The sequence below is a fragment of the Pseudorca crassidens genome, chromosome X (assembly GCF_039906515.1).
Source record: "Pseudorca crassidens isolate mPseCra1 chromosome X, mPseCra1.hap1, whole genome shotgun sequence".
NCBI classification, from domain to species: Eukaryota; Metazoa; Chordata; class Mammalia; order Artiodactyla; family Delphinidae; genus Pseudorca; species Pseudorca crassidens.
The window spans coordinates 121836711-121852661 of NC_090317.1; the positions used below are offsets into that span (position 1 = coordinate 121836711).

Genomic DNA, 15951 nt, shown 5'->3' on the forward strand with positions numbered 1-15951 from the left:
ATCTCAATCAGACTCATCAAAAAAAGAAAACAGAGAAGACTCAAATCAATAGAATTCAAAACGAAAAAGGAGAAATAACAACTGACTGCAGAAATACAAAAGATCATGAGAGATTACTACAAGCAACTACATGCCAATAAAATGGACAACCTGGAAGAAATGGATAAATTCTTAGAAATGCACAAACTGCCAAGACTGAATCAGGGAGAAATACAAAATATGAACAGACCAATCACAAGCACTGAAATTGAAATGGTGATTAAAAATCTTCCAACAAACAAAAGCCCAGGACCAGATGGCTTCACAGGCGACTTCTACCAAACATTTAGAGAAGAGCTAACACCTATCCTTCTCAAACTCTTCCAAAACATAGCAGAGGGAGGGACACTCCCAAACTCCTTCTATGACACCACAATCACCCTGACACCAAAACCAGACAAGGATGTCACAAAGCAAGAAAACTACAGGCCAATATCACTGATGAACATAGATGCAAAAATCCTCAACAAAATACAAGCAAACAGAATCCAGCAGCACATTAAAAGGATCATACACCATGATCAAGAGGGGTTTATCCCAGGAATGCAAGGATTCTTCAATATACGCAAATCAATCAGTGGGATAAACCATATTAATAAACTGAAGGAGAAAACCCATATTATCATCTCAATAGATGCAGAGAAAGCTTTTGACAAAATTCAACACCCATTTATGATAGAAACCCTGCAGAAAGTAGGCATAGAGGGAACTTTCCTCAACATAATAAAGGCCATATATGACAAACTCACAGCCAACATCATCCTCAATGGTGAAAAACTGAAAGCATTTCCACTAATATCAGGAACAAGACAAGGTTGCCCACTCTCACCACTCTTATTCAATATAGTTTTGGAAGTGTTAGCCACAGCAATCAGAGAAGAAAAGGAAATGAAAGGAATCCAAATCGGAAAAGAAGAAGTAAAGCTGTCACTGTTTGCAGATGACATGATACTATACATAGAGAATCCTAAAGATGCTACCAGAAAACTACTAGAGCTAATCAATGAATTTGGTAAAGTAGCAGGATACAAAATTAATTCACAGAAATCTCTTGCATTCCTATACACTAATGATGAAAAATCTGAAAGTGAAATCAAGAAAACACTCCCATTTACCATTACAACAAAAAGAATAAAATATCTAGGAATAAACCTACCTAACGAGACAAAAGAGCTGTATGCAGAAAATTTTGACACTGATGAAAGAAATTAAAGATGATACAAATAGATGGAGAGATATACCATTTCTTGAATTGGAAAAATCAACATTGTGAAAATGACTGTACTACCCAAAGCAATCTACAGATTCAATGCAATCCCTATCAAACTACCACTGGTGTTTTTCACAGAACTAGAACAAAAAATTTCACAATTTGTATGGAAACACAAAAGACCCCGAATAGCCAAAGCAATCTTGAGAAAGAAAAACGGAGCTGGAGGAATCAGGCTCCCTGACTTCAGACTATACTACAAAGCTACAGTAATCAAGACAGTATGGTACTGGCACAAAAACAGAAAGATAGATCAATGGAACAGGATAGAAAGCCCAGAGATAAACCCACACACATATGGTCACCTTATCTTTGATAAAGGAGGCAGGAATGTACAGTGGAGAAAGGACAGCCTCTTCAATAAGTGGTGCTGGGAAAACTGGACAGTTACATGTAAAAGTATGAGATTAGATCACTCCCTAACACCATACACAATAATAAGCTCAAAATGGATTAAAGACCTAAATGTAAGGCCAGAAAGTATCAAACTATTAGAGGAAAGCATAGGCAGAACACTCTATGACATAAATCACAGCAAGATCCTTTTTGACCCATCTCCTACAGAAATGGAAATAAAAAGAAAAATAAACAAATGGGACCTAATGAAACTTCAAAGCTTTTGCACAGCAAAGGAAACCATAAATAAGACCAAAAGACAACCCTCAGAATGGGAGAAAATATTTGCAAATGAAGCAACTGACAAAGGATTAATCTCCAAAATTTACAAGCAGCTCATGCAGCTCAATAACAAAAAAACAAACAACCCAATCCAAAAATGGGCAGAAGACCTAAATAGACATTTCTCCAAAGAAGATATACAGATTACCAACAAACACATGAAAGAATGCTCAACATCACTAATCATGAGAGAAATGCAAGTCAAAAGTACAATGAGGTATCACCTCACACCAATCAGAATGGCCATCATCAAAAAATCTAGAAACAATAAATGCTGGAGAGGGTGTGGAGAAAAGGGAACCCTCTTGCACTGTTGGTGGGAATGTAAATTGATACAGCCACTATGGAGTAAAGTATGGAGGTTCCTTAAAAAACTAAAAATAGAACTACCATATGACCCAGCAATCCCACTACTGGGCACATACCCTGAGAAAACCATAATTCAAAAAGAGTCATGTACCACAGTGTTCATTGCAGCTCTATTTACAATAGCCAGGACATGGCAGCAACCTAAGTGTCCATCGACAGATGAATGGATAAAGAAGATGTGGCACATATATACAATGGAATATTACGCACCCATAAAAGATACGAAATTGAGTTATCTGTAGTGAGGTGTATGGACCTAGAGTCTGTCATATAGAGTGATGTAAGTCAGAAAGAGAAAAACAAATACCGTTTGCTAACACATATATATGGAATCTAAAAAGAAAAAAAAAGTTCATGAAGAACCTAGGGGTAAGACGGGAATAAAGACACAGACCTACTAGAGAATGGACTTGAGGACATGGGGAGGGGGAAGAGTAAGCTGTGACAAAGTGAGAGAGAGGCATGGACATATATACACTACCAAACGTAAAAAGATAGCTAGTGGGTAGCAGCCGCATAGCACAGGGAGATCAACTCAGTGCTTTGTAACCACCTAGAGGGGTGGGATATGGAGGGTGGGAGGGAGGGAGACGCAAGAGGGAAGAGATATGGGAACATATGTATATGTATAACTGATTCACTTTGTTATAAAGCAGAAACTAACACACCATTGTAAAGCAATTATACTCCAATAAAGATGTTAAAAAACTTACCTTTTTAAGAAGAGCTGTTTGTTCTTCATTAGGAATTGTTTCCAAGGTTTCTTTGCCATCACTTTCTATATCTTCTTTACTTGAAGCTTCATCCTCACTGGCAATAGGCCCATTTTCACACAATGGTGTCTGGAAGTCATCGTCTACAAGTGGTGGATAGCTATACTTGAAAGGATCCTGAGAGAAAAGAATTTTGTATCAGCTTGCTAAGAGGTGGGTGGAGAAATAATTCTCTTAGTAAAGTTAAAATCCATTCCTCTGGCCAAGAAAACAGAGCTAATTAGATAGTGAAATTTAAAACAAAGCAAGCATTTTGAAACAGCAAGGGTAAAAGCAGGATGTGGTGTGGGACAACTGGCCAGCCATCTGTAAAAGAACGAAATTGGATCTTCAGCTCATTCTTTTTTTTAAAAAAAATTTACTTTTTATTTTTTTGGCTGTGTCGGGTCCTAGTTGTGGCATGTGGGATCTTTCGTTGCAGTGCACGGACTTCTCTCTAGTTGTGGCGTGCGGGTTTTCTCTCTCTAGCTGTTGTACACGGGCTCCAGGGTGCACGGGCTCTGCAGTTGTGGTGCGCGGGCTCCAGAGTGCATGGGCTCTGTAATTTGCGGCATGTGGGCTCTCTCATCGAGGCACACGAGCTCAGTAGTTGTGGCGCGTGGGCTTAGGTGCCCTGCAGCACATGGGATCTTAGTCCCCCGACCAGGGATCGAACCCGTGTCCCCTGCATTGGAAGGTGGATTCTTTACCACTGGACCACCAGGGAAGTCCCTAGCTCATTCTTTATACCAAAAAGAATTTCAGATGTATGAAAGCTTTAAATGTATATGTGTATTTTTAAAAAAACGACATAAGCTCCAGAACAACACATAGGAGGATTAAAAAAACAACAAAACCCCCAAAACACAAAAACTAAGTAAGGGAAGGCCTTTTCTAAGTAAAACATGAAACCCAGAAGGCATAAAAATATGGACAAAAAATGAGCACACCAAAATGAAACGTTTGTGATTGAGGACCGAGACAAGATGGCAGAGTAGAAGGACATGAGCTCACCTCCTCTCATGAAAACGCCAAAATCACAACTAACTGCTAAACAAACATTGACAAAAAAACACTGGAACCTACCAAAAAAGATATTCTACATCCAAAACCAAGAAGCCATAACGAGACAATAGGAGGGGTGCAATCACGATAAAATCAAATTCCATATCTGCTGGGTGGGCTACCCACAAACTGGAAAATAATTAGATAGCAGAGGTTCTCCCACAGGAGTGAAAGTCCCGAGCCCCACATCAGGCTGCCCAGCCTGAGGGTCTGGCATCAGGAGGAGCCCCCAAAAGCATCTGGCTTTGAAGGCCAACAGGGTTTGATCACAGGAATCCACAGGACTGGGGGAAACAGAAACTCCACTCTTGGAGGACGCACATAAGGTCTGATGAGCACCAGGACCCACAGGTAAAAGCAGTGACCTCATAGGAGCCTGGGCCAGACCTACCTCCTAGTACTGGAGGGTCTCCTTATGAGGTGGGGGGCAGCTGTGGCTCACTGTGGGGACAAAGACACTACTGGTGGTAGTTCTGGGGAGTGCTCATTGGCGTGAGCTCTCCTGGAGGCTGCCATTTTCTCACCAAGACCTGGCCCCACCCAACACCCTGCAGGGTCCAGTGCTGGGATGCCTCAGGCCTAACAACCAACACAGTGGGAACACAGCCCCACCCATCAGCAGACATTCTGCCTAAAGTCTTCCTGAGCCCACAGCTGCTCACCAGAGGGACAAGACCCAGCTTTGTATACCAATGGGCAGGAACCAGTACCTCCCAACAGGAAACCTGCACAAGCCTCTTAAATAAATGGTTTTTTTTTTTTGGCCGCACCGTGTGGCTTGAAGGATCTTAGTTTCCCCAACCAGGGACTGAATGTGCACCCTCAATAGTGAAAGCATGGACTCCTAACCACTGGACCGCCAGGGAATTCCCTGCAAAAGCCTCTTAGACTGGCCTCATCCACCAGGGGGCAGACAGAAGAAGCAAGGAGAACTACAACCCTGTAGGCTGTGGAACAGAAATCACAATCACAGCATGTTAGACAAAATGAGACCAGCAGAGGATTATGTCCCAGATGAAGGAACAAGATAAAAACCCCAGAAAAACAACTACATCAAGTGGAGATAGGCAATCTACCCAAAAAAGAATGCAGAGTAATGACAGTAAAGTCGATCCAAGATCTCGGAAAAATAATGGAAGCACAGACCAAGAAGACACAAGAAATGTTTAATAAAGAGCTAGAATACCTAAAGAAAAAACAAACACAGATGAACAATATGATAACTGAAATGAAAAATACACTAGAAGGAATGAAGAGTGGAATAAATGAGGCAGAAGAACAGATGAAGTGGAAGACAGAATGGTGGAAATCACTGCCACGAAACAGAATAGAGAAAAAAGAAAAGAAATGAGGACAGTCTGCGAGACCTCTGTGACAACATTAAATGCACCAACATTCACATTAAAGGGGTGCCAGAAGGACGAGAAAGGACCTGAGAAAATGTTTGAAGAAATAATAGCTGAAAACTTCCCTAACATGGGAAAGGAAATAGTCACCCATGTCCAGGAAGTGCCGAGAGTCCTACGCAGGATAAACCCAAGGAGGAACACCCCGAGACACATATTAATGAAGCTGACAAAAATTAAACACAAAGACAAAATATTAAAAGCAATGAATAACATACAAGGGAACTCCCAGAAGGTTATCAGCTGATTTTTCAGCAGAAACTCTGCAGACCAGAAGGGAGTGGCACGATATATTTAAAGAGATGAAAGGGAAAAACCTACAACCAAGATTACTCTATCCAGCAAGGATCTCATTCAGATTCAACGGAGAAATCAAAAGCATTACAGACAAGCAAAAGCTAAGAGAATTCTGCACCAGCAGACCAGCTTTGCAACAAATGCTAAAGTAACTTCTCTAGATGGGGGAAAAAAAGGCCACAACTAGAAACAAGAAAATTATGAATGGAAAAGCTCACTGGTAAAGGCAAACTAACAGTAAAGGTAGGAAATAATCCACACACAAATATGCTATCAAAACCATCAATCATGAGAAGAGGGAAGTACAAACGCAGGATATTGGAAATGCATTTGAAATTAAAAGACCAGCAACTTAAAACAATCTTATTCGTATATAGACTGCTATATCAAAACATGGTAACCGCAAACCAAAAATCTGCAACAGACACACACAAAGGAAAAAGGAATCCAAACACAACACTAAAGTAAGTCACCATATCACAAGAGAACAAAAGAGGAAGGGGAGAAAAAAGACATACAAAAACAAATGGAAAAAACAATTAACAAAATGGCATTAAGAAGGGAATTCCCTGATGGTCGAGTGCACAGGACTTGGTGCTTTCACTGTCATGGCCTGGGTTCAATCCCTGGTTGGGGAACTAAGATCCTGCAAGTGATGCAGCATGGCCAAAAAAATAAAATAAAAAATGGCAATAAGAACATACATACAGATAATTACTTTAAATGTAAATGGATTAAATGCTCAAACCAAAAGACATAGACTGGCTGAATGGATACAAACCCATATATATGCTGTCTACAAGAGACCCACTTCAAATCTAGGGACATACAGACTGAAAGTGAGGGGACTGAAAAAGGTATTCCATGCAAATGGAAATCAAAAGAAAGCTAGAGTGCCAATACTCATATCAGACAAAATAGACTTTAAACTAAAGACTGTTACAAGAGACAAAGAAGGACACTACATAATGATCAAGGGATCAATCAAAGAAGATATAACAACTGTAAATATATATGCACCCAACTTAGGAGCACCTCAATACATAAGGCAAATGTAACAGACATAAAAGGGGAAATTGACAGTAACACAATAATCATGGGGGACTTTTAACACCTCACATCAATGGACAGATCATCCAGACAGAAAATCAATAAGGAAACACAGGCCTTAAATGACACATTAGACCAGATAGACTTAACTGATATTTATAGAGCATTCCATCCAAAAGCAGCAGAATACACATTCTTCTCAAGTACACGGGAAACACTCTCCAGGATTGATCACATGCTGGACCACAAAGTGAGCCTTGGTAAATTTAAGAAAACTGAAATCATATCAACAATCTTCTCCAACCACAATGCTATGAGACAGACATCAACTACAAGAAAAAAACCGTAAAAAACACAAACACGTGGAATTTAAATATGCTAATAAACAACCAATGGATCACTGAATTAATCAATGAGGCAATCAAAAAATACCTAGAGACAATGACAATGAAAACACAAAGATCCAAAACCCATGGGAAGCGGCAAAGCAATTCTAAGAGGGAAGTTTACAGCAATACAATCTTACCTTAATGAAACAAGAAAAATCTCAAAGGAACAACCTAACCTTACCCCTAAAGCAACTAGAAAGAGAAGAACAAACAAAACCCAAAGCTAACAGAAGGAAACAAATCATAAAGATCAGAGCAGAAATAAATGAAATAGAGATGAAGACAACAACAGAAAAGATCAATGAAACTAAAAGATGGTTCTTTGAGAAAATAAACAAAATTGATAAACCTTTAGCCAGACTCATCAAGAAAAAAAGGGAGAGGGCTCAGATCAATAAAATTAGAAACGAAAAAGGAGAAATTACAACAAACACCACAGAAATACAAAGGATCACAAGAGACTATTACAAGCAACTATATGCCAATAAAATGGACAACCTAGAAGAAATGGGCAAATTCTTAGAAATGTACAATCTCCAAAGAATGAACCAGGAAGAAATAGAAAATATAAACAGACCAATCACAAGTACTGAAATGGAAACTGTGATTTAAAAATTCCCAAGAAACAAAACTCCAGGACCAGATGGCTTCATAGGTGAATTCTATAAAACATTTAGAGAAGAGCTAACAACTATCCTTCTGAAACTATTCCAAAATACTGCACAGTAAAAAACACTCCCAAACTCATTCTATGAGGCCCCCATCACCCTGGTACCAAAACCAGACAAAGATATCAAAAAAAGAAAATCACAGGCCAATATCACTGATGAACATTGATGTAAAAATCCTCAACAAAATACTAGCAAACTGAATCCAACAATACATTAAAAGGATCATATAGCAAGATCAAGTAGGATTTATCCAAAGGGATGCAAGGATTTTTAATATCCACAAGTCAATAAGTGTGATACACCAAACTGATAAACCGAAGAATAAAAACCATATGATCACCTCAATAGATGCAGAAAAAGCTTTTGACAAAATTCAACACCCATTTATGATAAAAAACTCTCCAGAAGGTGGGCATAAAGGGAACATACCTCCACATAATAAAAGGCATTTATGACAAACCTACAGCTAACATCATACTCAATGGTGAAAAGCTGAAAGCATTACCTCTAAGATCAGGAACAAGACAAGCGTGTGCACTCTCACCACTTTTATACAACACTGCTGTGTACAGGACTTCCAAAACTATCAGAGAAGATAAAAGGAATCCAAAATGGAAAAGAAGTAAAACTGTCAACTGTTTGCAGATGAAATGATAATATACATAGAGAATCCTAAAGATGCTACCAGAAAACTTACTAGAGCTCATCCATGAATTCAGTAAAGGTGCAGGATACAAAATTAATATACAGAAATCTCTTGCATCCCTATACACTAACAATGAAAGATCAGAAAGAGAAATCAAGGAAACAATCCCATTTACCATTACATCAAAAAGAATAAAATACCTAGGAATAAACCTACGTAAGGAAGCAAAAGACCTGTACTCTGAAAACTATAAGGCGCTGATAAAAGAAACTGAAGATGACACAAACAGATGGAAAGATGTACCATGTTCTTGGACTGGAAGAATCAATACTGTCAAAATGACTACACTACCCAAGGCAATCTACAGATTCAATGCAATTCATATCAAATTACCAATGGCATTTTCCACAGTAGAACAAAAAATTAAAAAATCTGTATGGATACACAAAAGACCCCAAATATCCAAAGCAATCTGGAGACTATACTACAAAGCTACAGTAATCAAAACACTATGGTACTGGCATAAAAACAGAAATATAGATCAATGCAACAGGATAGGAAGTCCAGAAATAAACACACCAACCTACGGTCAACTAAACTAGGACAAAGGAGGCAAGACAGTCTCTTGAGTAAATGGTGCTGGGAAAACTGGACAGCTACATGTAAAAGAACGAAATTAGAACACTCTCTAACACCATACACAAAAGTAAACTCAAAATGGATCAAAGACCTAAATGTAATACCAGATACCATAAAACTCTTAGAAGAAAACATAGGCAGAACACTCTCTGACATAAATTGCAGCGATATCTTTTTTGTTCCACCACCTAGAGTAATAAAAATGAAAATAAAGAAATAGGACCTGATTACACTTACAAGCTTTTGCACAACAAAGGAAACCAAAACCAAAAAGACAACCCACAGATTGGGAGAAAATATTTGTAAACAAAGCGACCAACAAGGGATTAATGTCCAAAATATACAAACAGCTCATGCAGTTAAAAAAACAAACAAACAAAATAACCCAATCAAAGAATGGGCAGAAGATCTAAATAGACATTTCTCCAAAGAAGATATACAGATGGCCAAGAAGTACATTAAAAGATGCTCAACATAACTAATTATTAGAGAAATGCAAATCAAAACTACAGTGAGGTATCAGCTCACACTGGTCAGAATGGCCATCATTTTTTTAAAAAAATCTACAAATCATAAATGCTGGAGAGGATGTGGAGAAAAGGGAACCCTCCTGCACTGTTGGTGGGAATGAAAGTTGGTACAACCATTATGGAGAATAGTATGGAGGTTCCTTACATAACTAAAAATAGAACTACCATATGATCCAGCAATCCCACTTCCTGGGCATATATCCAGAGAAAACCATAATTTGAAAAGATACATGTACCCCAACGTTCACTGCAGCACTATTTGCAATAGCCAAGACATGGAAGCAACCTAAATGCCCAAGAGAGGAATGGATAAAGATGTGCTACATATATATAAAGGAATATTACTCAGCCATAAAAGGAAAGAATTAATGCCATTTGCAGCAACATGGATGGACTCAGAGATGATCATATTAAGTGAAGTCAGACAGAGAAAGACAAGAATCACATGATGTCACTTATATGTGGAATCTAATTAAAAATGATACAAATGAACTTATTTACAAAACAGAAACAGACTCACAGATCTCGAAATCAAACTTACGGTTATCAAAGGGGAAACATGGGGGTAGTGATAAATTAGGAGATTGGGATTAACATATACACACTACTATATATAAAACAGATAAGTAACAAGGACCTACTGTATAGCACAGGGAACTCTACTCAACACTCTGTAATATATGGGAAAAGAATCTGAAAAAGAATGGATATGTATGTATATATATGTACAACTGATTCACTTGGCTGTACACCTGAAACTTACACAATATTTTAAAGCAACTATACTCCAATAAAAGTTAAAAAAAAAAAGAAATAATTGGATGTTTAAGGGGGAAAAAAGAAACATATTTTCAGCCACCTTTAATGACCATCATTCAGTAATAATAGACTTTTCATTTGCTTTTTCAGATGTCTGGGAATCAAGATACTCATAACCAGTTTAAGGTCCAATTTGGCTGAAGAAATTATTGTGCATGTCTGTATAGGAAAAATTCAATTTTCTGTTACCCCCACCCCACCCAGTTTCTCTTGCAGTGAGTTGAAGTGTGTTGGGAGTTCTGTGGAGGATTATGTTGAGTTCTGATAGTCTGGAAACAGAATCTTAGACCTAAGGATAATATATATTTGTTATCCTTTAAAATAAATCTGAGTCTCAGATCATAAGTGTTGTCTAAGGACTTTGTACTATTTCTTCTTTTCTTTTTTTCCTTTTTAAAATCATCTTTAGCTGGTTGCCAAAAGCTGCTGAGAACTTTCTGTATAACACATCATCCTCATGGAGAGTAAGAGTAAATTGTGGGGCTTCCCTGGTGGCGCAGTGCTTGAGAGTCTGCCTGCCGATGCAGGGGACGCGGGTTCATGTCCCGGTCCGGGAGGATCCCATGTGCCGCGGAGCGGCTGGGCCCGTGAGCCATGGCCGCTGAGCCTGCGCGTCTGGAGCCTGTGCTCCGCGGCGGGAGGGGCCACAGCAGTGAGAGGCCCGCGTACCGCAAAAAAAAAAAAAAAAAAAAAGAGTAAATTGTGGTTCAGATATTTTATTCAGTCGCTAAGAGATGATCTTTGATAGGTTCCAGATGTATTGTACAAATAAAATACGTACTATAAAAATAAAAGATTGATAGCTCCCCCCCAAAAATACTGGTTCAACTTTTTTAAAATGAAAGAAAACAAAGAAAAGCACACACGAAAACTTTTCATTTTGCTAGTCCTTTGGTTCTAGTTGAATACAATTTTGCCAGTACAAAGTAGATTGTAAAAATCAAATAATTGAAATATTAATCAAATTAACCCAAAGCATACCAAATCCATAGGTTTCACAGTTTATTTAAAAAAGTCATTATCCAAATATGTTTCATTGTTATGGAGTATTAAAAATTTAACATATATCTACTTACTCCTGGTCTCTTACTTCTAAGTAGTAAGATCATTTCCAAAAAATGGAAATGACAGTATATATTAAAAATTGTTCAACAGTAAACAACTGGAAGCAAACTAAAGACACATCAAAAGGAAATTAAATAACTTATGGTTATTCCTTAAACAATTTATGGTTCATCTCTAGACACTGGAATACTATGCAGCCATAAACAATAGTAAGACAGCTTATCACATATTAATTTAGAATGATCTGTAAGACGTGAAGAAAAAAGCAGGATACACAATAGTGTATAAATACACTCCTTTTTTAAAACAGATGGGAGGGAGAAAGAATTATATATATACTGTAGTTGCTTATATATGTATTGCATATTTACTATAGTTGCTTATATAGGTAACAAAGATCCCTGGAAATAAAAATAAGAAATGAAACTAGGGAGGGGAACAGTGTGGTTGGCATAGCAGTCCAAAGACTTTTTACTGAATACTTGTTTCTGAATACTTTTACTCCATAGGTTTCAGTTTAGAACCATGTAAAGACATGACCTATTCACAAATAAACATTTAACAACTTGAAAACTTAAATAAAAAGTGTCTGTAACACTGCTTGCTATTTTACGATATCTATGATTTTTCTTAGGATGGTAAGATATTGCTTTTCCTTTTTCCTTGAGGAAAGAATACAGCCTCATGTGCCATGACCCAGTCTTATTTTAGAAACAGGTTTCAAGTACTGTACTTACAGTTCCGCCCATGTGAAGAGGCAGGTATTCTACACTGACATAGTCTTGGACGTCATTTTTACTTGTAAACTTCAACAAACTCACTGCTTCTGGACCAAGCCAGGATTTCACAATTTTGAAAGCAGCTGAAGAAAAAACAGTCACTTCATTAAATTCCTTTCATTCTCTTTCTCGATTTACTTACTGTATGTGCTAACCCACGTCCTCTGAAATTAGTTCAGGCTAAAATCTGTTAATATGTATTTTTCCATGGCACAGTACTTAATTCACATTCTCTAATCTCTGTAGGCATCTACATTTTGACTGTCCCTTGTGGGTTTCAAATGTTCCAGGAAGATTCAGGAAGATTAAATTATCCTGATGTTCATTAATAAACCTATCAGGGTTTTGGCCTCTGTACAAATCCATCAATGATCCCAACTACTAAGATTTCCAGACAATGAATCAAACAGCATTGTGATTCACTAATATGTACAATAGTATGAGAAGAGTCGTTTGCCTTATGCCTCTCTGATAAACCCCCAATCTGAAAAACCTTCTCAAATGAGAAGTCATAAAGAGAAAAAAGCGGGCTTCCTCATTATGCGTGAGCCAGACCCAGACTTTCCATCCTAAGCCTGAACTTCTGTGCCTTTCTCCCAAGCCCTGCAGCTTAGAACTGTGACGTTCTTATAGAATCCGCAAGAATAAACTGTTATCAAACACAGCTGTTTAGTAATTACAATTTTGTTCTGTCATGCCATTCTGATTTACTTAAACTTTTAAACCTCGTTTCCATCATGACTTTCTCAGCACATTTTAAAGGAATTAAAAGAGAAATCCAGCATTAAATTTTCAGAAGTGTCAATGAAAAAAAATCAGGAAATAAAACCGCATGATAAAGATTAAACAGTGGTTCAGAAAATTGCATTTTTACTTTGGCTAATTGTGCTTAAAATTTTTTTACATAACATTTACATTTTCATTAATTTCAATTTAAAAAGTCTGAGTTGACATGTTTGAAGCTATGCTACTTGAATTAACTGAAGTGCAAAATCTGACTTTTTATAACAGCTTTATGGAGATAAAACTTACATATCATAAAATTCACCCTTTTAAAGTATACACATCAATGTTTTTTATTTAGTATATTCACAGAGTTGTGTAACCCATCACCACTATCTAATTTTAGAACACTGTCATCACACCGAAAAGAAATCTGCCCCCACTGGCAATCTCTCCTTATCCTCCCTTCTCCCATTCCCTGGCAACCACTAATCTAGTTTCTGTCTTTATGGATTTGCTCATTTTGTATAAATGGAATCATGCAACATGTGTTTTTTTTCATACTGGCTTTGTTCACTCAGCATGTTAAGGTTATCTATGATGTAGCATGTATCAGTATTTAATTCCTTTTTATGGCTGAATAACTTTCCATTTTATGGATATGTAACATTTGTTTATCCATTTATCAACTGATGAACTTTGGATTGTTTCCACTTTTCACTATTATGAATAACGCTACCAAGAACATTTGTGTACAACTCTTTGTGTAGACATGTTTTCAATTCTCTTGGGGATACACCTAGGAGTGGAATTGCTGGGTCATATGGTAATTCTATGTTTAATGTTTTCAGGAACCGCCAAACTGTTTTTCCACAGTGGCTGTACCATTTAACATACTCACCAGCAATGTATGAGGGCTCCAATTTCTCCACATCATTATCAACACTTGTTACTTTAGTCTTTTTAATTACAGCCATCCTAGTAGGTATGAAGTAGTATCTCATTCGGTTTTTACTTGCATTTCTCTAATGACTAATGATGTTGAGCATCTTTTATGTATTTATTGCCATTTGCATATCTTCTTTGGAAAAATGTCTATTAAAATCTTTCACCCATTTTAATTTGGCCATTTGTCGTTTTACTGTTGCATTATAAAAGTTATTTATGTATTCTAGACCTAAGTCCCTCATCAGATGTCTTATGTGTAAATATTTTCTTCCATTCTGAGAGTTGTCTTTTTACCTTCTTGATGGTGTCCCTTGAGGTACACAAGTTTTCAATTTTAATGAAGTACAATGTATCTATTCTTCTGTTGCTTGTGCTTTCTTGGTGTCATACCTAAGAAACCACTGCCTACTCCAAAGTCATATAGATTTACTCCTATGTTTTTTCCTAAGAGTTTTATAATTTTAACTCTGACCCATTTTGAGTTAATTTCTGTATATGACGGAAGGTAGAGGTCCAACTTCATTCTTTTGAATGTGGATATTCGGTTGTCCCAGTACCATTTATTAAAATGACTAATCTTTCTCCACCTAATTGTCTGACCATTAACAAATCAATTAATCATAAATGTTACGGTTTATTTCTGGACTTTCAATTCTGTTTTACTGATCTATGTGTCTATTCTGATGTCCACACCACAACATCTTAATTATTATAGCTTTGTAGTGAGTTTTCAAACTAAGAGGTACAGGACCTCCCTGGTGGTCCAGTCGTTAAGAACCTATCTTGCAACACAAGGGACGCTGGTTCAACCCCTGGTTAGGGAACTAAGATCCCACATGCTGTGGGGCGACTAAGCCCACACATCACAACTAGAGACCCCGTATGCCGCAACTACAAAGTCCATGTGCTCTGGAGCCGGTGCGCCACAACGAGAGAGAAGCCTGTGCACTGCAACAAAGAGCCAGCGCACTGCAATGAGAACAAAAGATCCTGTGTGCCTCAACTAAGACCCAATCCAGCCAAAAAAAAAAAAAAAAAAAAAAAAAAAAAACAAGAGGTGTGAGTCCTTCCATTTCACTGTTCTTTTTCAAGATTATTTTTACTACTCTGGGTCTCTTGCATTTCCATATGAATTTAAGGACAAACTTGTCAATTTCTGTAGAAAAAAAAAGGGGAGGCAGCTGGGATTTTGACAGGGACTGCATTGAATCTTAGCAATATTAGGTCTTCTAATCTATTAACAAGAGATGAGTATTTACTTAGGTCTTGCATTTCCTTCGATGGTGTTTTGTAGTTTTCAGCATGAGTCTTCAACTTCTTTTATTATTTCTAAGTATTTTGTTCTTTGTGATGCTATTATAAATGGAATTAATTTCATTTTTGTATTATTGATTGCCAGTGTACAGAAATACAACTGGTTTTGTGTATTGACTTTGTATCCTGCCACCTTGCTGAACTCATTTATTAGTTCTAACAGGCTTTTGTGTGTGTGTATTCCTTAAACGTTTCCATATAGAAGATGTCACCTGCATATATAGATAGTATGACTTCTTCTTTTCCAATCTGGATGCTTTTTCTTTCTTTTTCTTGCCAAAGTGCCCTGGCAATGTAAGTGGTAAGAGCTGACAACCTTATCTTGTTCCTGATCTTAGGGGGGAAAATATTCATTCTTTTATTGCTAAGTATGATGTTAGCCGTGGGTTTTCATAGATGTTGGTTTTACATAGATGCCCTTTATCGGGGTGAGGAAATTCTCTTCTGTGAAAAATTAACTTTACCCAAAGAAAGGTCTGGCCTTTACCCTCAGCTTCTGGAG

The 15951-nt window shown here is 37.5% G+C and overlaps 1 protein-coding gene across 3 annotated transcripts in view; it reads right to left on the reverse strand.

Moving 5' to 3' along the window:
- The window catches only part of MOSPD2 (motile sperm domain containing 2), a 60328-nt gene that overhangs the window by 17496 nt on the left and 26881 nt on the right, over positions 1–15951 (reverse strand). For all 3 annotated transcript variants that reach the window (XR_010940105.1, XM_067724371.1, XM_067724370.1), the window contains exons 8-9: positions 12423–12547; positions 3070–3246 (exon numbers count right to left, since the gene is read on the reverse strand). Coding sequence is in view for 2 of the 3 variants with exons in the window: in XM_067724371.1 (XP_067580472.1) it covers positions 3070–3246; positions 12423–12547 (302 nt within the window). In the remaining variant the exon portion in view is untranslated. The remainder of the gene's footprint in view (positions 1–3069; positions 3247–12422; positions 12548–15951) is intronic.